Source organism: Cucurbita pepo, unplaced genomic scaffold (assembly GCF_002806865.2).
Source record: "Cucurbita pepo subsp. pepo cultivar mu-cu-16 unplaced genomic scaffold, ASM280686v2 Cp4.1_scaffold000241, whole genome shotgun sequence".
NCBI classification, from domain to species: domain Eukaryota; kingdom Viridiplantae; phylum Streptophyta; class Magnoliopsida; order Cucurbitales; family Cucurbitaceae; genus Cucurbita; species Cucurbita pepo.
In genome coordinates, this window is record NW_019646495.1 from 1 (window position 1) to 4,896 (window position 4,896).

Sequence of the window (4,896 nt, forward strand, 5' to 3'; positions counted from 1 at the left end):
ACACTGTGCAGCAATAGTATTGACAAGGGAATATTAGGAATCATGATTCTCGACTATTTATGCTCCACTTTGAGTATAAGCTCTCGTGGCTTTGCTTTGGGCTTCCCCAAAAGGCCTCATGCCAGTGGAGATGGTATTTCTTACTTATAAACCCATGATCAACCCTTTAATTAGCCAATGTGGGATGCCTTCCCAACAATCCTCTCCTCGAACAAAGTACACCATAGAGCCTCTCCTGAGACCTATGGAGCCCTCCAACAACCGCCCCTTAATCGATGCTCAACTCTTTTTTCTGGAGCCCTCAAACAAAGTACACCTTTGTTCGTCACTTGAGTCACTTTTGACTATACCTTCGAGGCTCACAACTTTTTTGTTTGACACTTGAGGATTCTATTGACATGACTAAGTTAAGGGCATTTTGATACCATGTTAGGAATCACGGACCTCCACAGTGGTATGATATTGTCCACTTTGAGCATAAGCTTTCATGACTTTGCTTTGGACTTCCCAAAAGGCTTGTGCCAATGGAGATGATATTCCTTACTTATAAACCCATGATCAACTCCTTAATTAGTCGATGTGGAACGCCTTCCCAACAATCATTAACAGAGAATGCTGCTCACACATCCCTCCATTCTCTGAATTCTGAATTTCAAATTTGATGGTAACAGTCATATTCCTAGATAACCATGCCTTTTTAATTTAAAATGTTTATGCGATTTAGTAAAACAGGCTGGTCTTATGATTTTGACGCTTCAAGGTTTTACTGGTTTAGAAACTAGTCCTATTAGCTTGAATTGCACCATTTAGAAGAGACTTTTTCCTTGCATGAGTCAATGACTTCCACACGTTTATCCCTGAACTATTATTGCCTGTGCTAAGTGTGTCATAATGATTTACTTGATGTTTACCGATAACATGTGAGTACTAACGGGAGATATATTGGGAATATTAGTAAGGACATTTTGGTAATTAGCTTGGTGGAACTTTGTTATGAATAGGGAGAGAGGGTTTTTAGGTAGGTCATATTTTGATATTACAACTTATTCTAGGTTAAATTAAAATTTTGAGATTTGTATCTATTTGATTTCAATGGAGCTAACAAATTTTTAAAAATTCATGCATCTACTAAACACAATTCAAGGTTTAGGATTCTATTAGACATAAAGTTCAAATTTATGTCCCAATCAATTGATTTTTTAAAATTTTAAATATTTTAGGGGCCTATTAGACAAGTAATTGGAAGTTAAAAGATTTAATCGACACAAACGAAAGTCTAGGAACCTATTAGACACTTTTGAAAGTTCAGGGATCAAATAGACATTAACTTCAAAGGTTGAAGATTAAACTTCGAAAGTCTAGGAACCTATTAGACACTTTTGAAAGTTCAGGGATCAAATAGACATTAACTTCAAAGGTTGAAGATTAAACTTGTAATTCTACCATATTTATACTGTGTTCTGTTTGTGTTTGGGATCTTAACATAATGCCAGTGGCCCCTATCCCCATAATACGACTTCTATTGATATTTCATTTGAGCTATTGACTTTAGGGACAGTGTAATATGTTTCAAGCTGTGCAATAGGATTAACTGTTCTTTGAATCCAATAGCTTCTATTTTGTGGTGGACCCTGTCTAAAAATGTCAAGGAATGTAATGCCTGTCTAGTGACTGGATTTTGTCAGCTGGATCTTCTGCAAAAAAAAGAAAAAAAAAAAGAAAGTCAATTTAACTGTAATGCCCCCACCCTAAGCATGTATGAGATGCAACGGCTGAAGTACTCCTGGAATGTTTTGTGTCTTGCTTTTGCATTGTGAGTAGTTTTCTTTGGACTTGAGTCTTAATATGGTCTCATCTCTCTGATTGAGCAACTGATCCAGGAAAGCGAGAGATCTATTGTCCGAGAAATGCTCTTTTCTCTTGCGAGATTAGACTTTCACAAGATAGCATCCCTGGGATGGGGTCAATTCTTTGTTATCTTCTCTCAAGATGGTTTTATGGGGCGTAGATTCATACACCTGTCTCATGTAGTACCTTTTGGATGGTGATATTCATATTCATTAGCTGGAGGTTAGACATTTAGACCTTGGATCTTTCGGCACCATTGGGATATAGACCGAGAACTTGTTGTCCAAGCGACATTTTCATACTACAGCTTGTAGTTAGATAAAGTCCGTGGAGTGAGGGACTGATCGGTGGTTTTGTCTTCTACAGCGATAACACAGAGTTGAAGGAATCTGAGTGTCACATTTTGCAGTCATCTCAAATTTAGAGTTGGAATTTGTGCCTGCTGGTAGCAGATATTGTCCTCTTTAGGCTTTTCCTTTCGGCCTTCTCCTCAAAGTTTTAAAACGCGTTTTCTAGGGAGAGGTTTTCACACTCTTATAAAAACTGTTTCGTTCTCCTCCCCAACCGAGGTGGGATCTCACAATCCACCCTCCTTCGGGGCCTAGCGTTCTCGTTGGCACTCGTTCCCTTCTCCAATCAATGTGGAACCCCTCAATCCACTCCCCTTTGGGGCCAGTGTCCTTGCTGGCACACCGCCTCGTGTCCACTTCCCTTCGGGGCTCAACCTCCTTACTAGCACATCGCCCGGTGTCTAGCTTTGATACCATTTGTAATAGCCTAAGCCCACCGCCAGCAGATATTGTCCTCTTTGGGCTTTCCCTTTCTGGCTTCCTTTCAAGGTTTTAAAACGCGTCTGCTAGGGAGAGGTTTCCACGTCCTTATAAAGAATGCTTCATTCTCCTCTCCAACCGAGGTGGGATCTCACACAAACTGTCTGATGATTAGTGAATATGTTGCCATTTGAAACCTAGAATCTGCACTAATGAGATGTGTAGGAGGTATCAAGGATTGAAGTACTTTGGACGTCGTCTATTTTGTTGCAGAAAATGATAAAACCTTCTTTGTATCTTTCATGAGATATATGAACAGTTTTCTCTTGATATATGTAATAAAACTTGACTGTTGGATCTTCCTCTTTTTATTATTTACTATTATGATTTTCGCTTGAAAGACAAGATCTGCATTGTTTGTGGAAACAGAAATCCTGCCATGGGATACTGTTAAGTAGACGTTTGAGCGATGTTATTGGACTTAATTGATCGTTTTCAATACATGTAATTTGAATTGACCTACTCGATCTTCACGATAAGAATTCTGATAATCATGTGATACAGGCTTATGTACATGTGGAGATCAATGCACCAATACCATGACATCCAGAACAACATTGTGCAACAGGTTCAAGGCCTTGTTAACCAAACAACTCATGGTGACTCGACTTCTGAATTGCACCGCCAGGCGACTCGTGATCTCGAGTCCATGGTCACAGCTTGGCACTCGAGCTTCTGTCGTTTGATTAAGTTCCAACGTGAATTTATCCAATCCCTCCACGGCTGGCTTAAACTCTCCTTTCTTCCAGTCAACAATGACAAGTTACCTGACAACAAAGAACCTTCTGAGATATTTTGTGATCAGTGGAAGCTTGCTCTAGATCGAGTCCCTGACACGGTTGCTTCCGTGGCAATCAAAAGTTTCATCACTGTTGTTCAGGGGATATCCGAAAAACAGACCGAAGAGATGAAGATTAAGAAACGGACCGAATCAACGTCGAAGGAGTTCGAGAAAAAATCAGCATCAATCATGAACTTGGAGAAGAAGTTTTACAACTCTTACTCCATGGTTGGCATAGGACTTCCAGACACAGGGACTGACAATGGGCATATATTAGATGCTCGGGATCCTTTAGCGGAGAAAAAACTCGAGCTCGTCGCTTGCCAAAGACGGGTTGAAGAAGAGAAGATAAAGCATTCCAAAGCAGTAGAAATGACAAGAGCAGTGACACTTAACAATCTCCAAACTGGATTGCCTGGGGTGTTCCAGGCCTTGACGAGCTTCTCGGCGTTGTTCATGGAGGCGCTCGAGTCTGTTTGTACTCACTCTTACTCTATCAAATAGGCACACTACTTTCCCCCTTGTGGTCTTTCTTTTTTTTGTTGCAGAAAGAACGGAGTTGGAAGAAGGGTGGAGGGATTGGAAGAAGGCTCTGATATCATCATTATTGGTAAGTAAGTAATAGAATTTGGGTAATTTTATTAATCTGTAAATACCCATTTCCTGTAGTTTGTTGGGGGTTAAACAAAAGGTTTGTATGTATAGGAAATTGCTTTGATTGTTGTATCGGATTCACATTTTCAGCCAAATTAATAAATATAAAGCATCTTGCTTTGCTTCCCATTCCCCATTCCCCTCGCCCCTCGAGGATTATTGGGAGTGAATCCCACATTGGTTAATTTAGTGGAAGATCACGGGTTTATAAGTGAGGAATACTATCTCCATTGGTATGAGGCCTTTTGGGGAAGTCCAGAGCAAAACCATAAGAGCTTATGTTCAAAGTGAACAATATCATACCATTGTGGAGAGTCGTGATTCCTAACACCACTTATATAAGAAAGCCACTATTTTGATTGCATTTTGCCTAGTTATATTTGTAAGGTTTTCCGAATGGTCTTCATCCTTGGGCTAGACAAGAACTTCGTTGGTAAAATATATCGGATTTGGCTGAAGTGATCATTGTGGACGACTTTTCTTAAGACCGGAATGGTACCCCACAACTTTCAAAAAGACGGATTCATTTGGTGACTAAGTTTTCAAAATAAGTATTTTTTAAAAGTTTATAGAGATAATGTGAAATCGCACATAGGTTAGGGAGGAGAACGAAACATTTTTTACAAACGGTGTGGAAACCTCTCCATAGGAGATGCGTTTTAAAAACGTTGAGGGGAAGCTTGATAGAGAAAGCCTAAAGATGACAATATCTGCTAGTGGTGGACTTGAACCATACAAATGGTATAAGAGCCAGACACCGGGAGATGTACTAGCGAGTAGGTT

General features: G+C 39.9%; 1 protein-coding gene across 1 annotated transcript; it reads left to right on the top strand.

The window, feature by feature from the left end:
- The first annotated feature begins 449 nt into the window (after nt 1-449).
- LOC111784594 (nitrate regulatory gene2 protein-like) lies at nt 450-4,242 on the top strand. The gene is made up of 2 exons (XM_023665242.1): nt 450-664; nt 3,183-4,242. The coding sequence occupies exon 2, from the start codon at nt 3,187-3,189 to the stop codon at nt 3,961-3,963; it is 777 nt and encodes a 258-aa protein (XP_023521010.1). The 5' UTR covers nt 450-664; nt 3,183-3,186; the 3' UTR covers nt 3,964-4,242.
- Nucleotides 4,243-4,896: the final 654 nt, after the last annotated feature.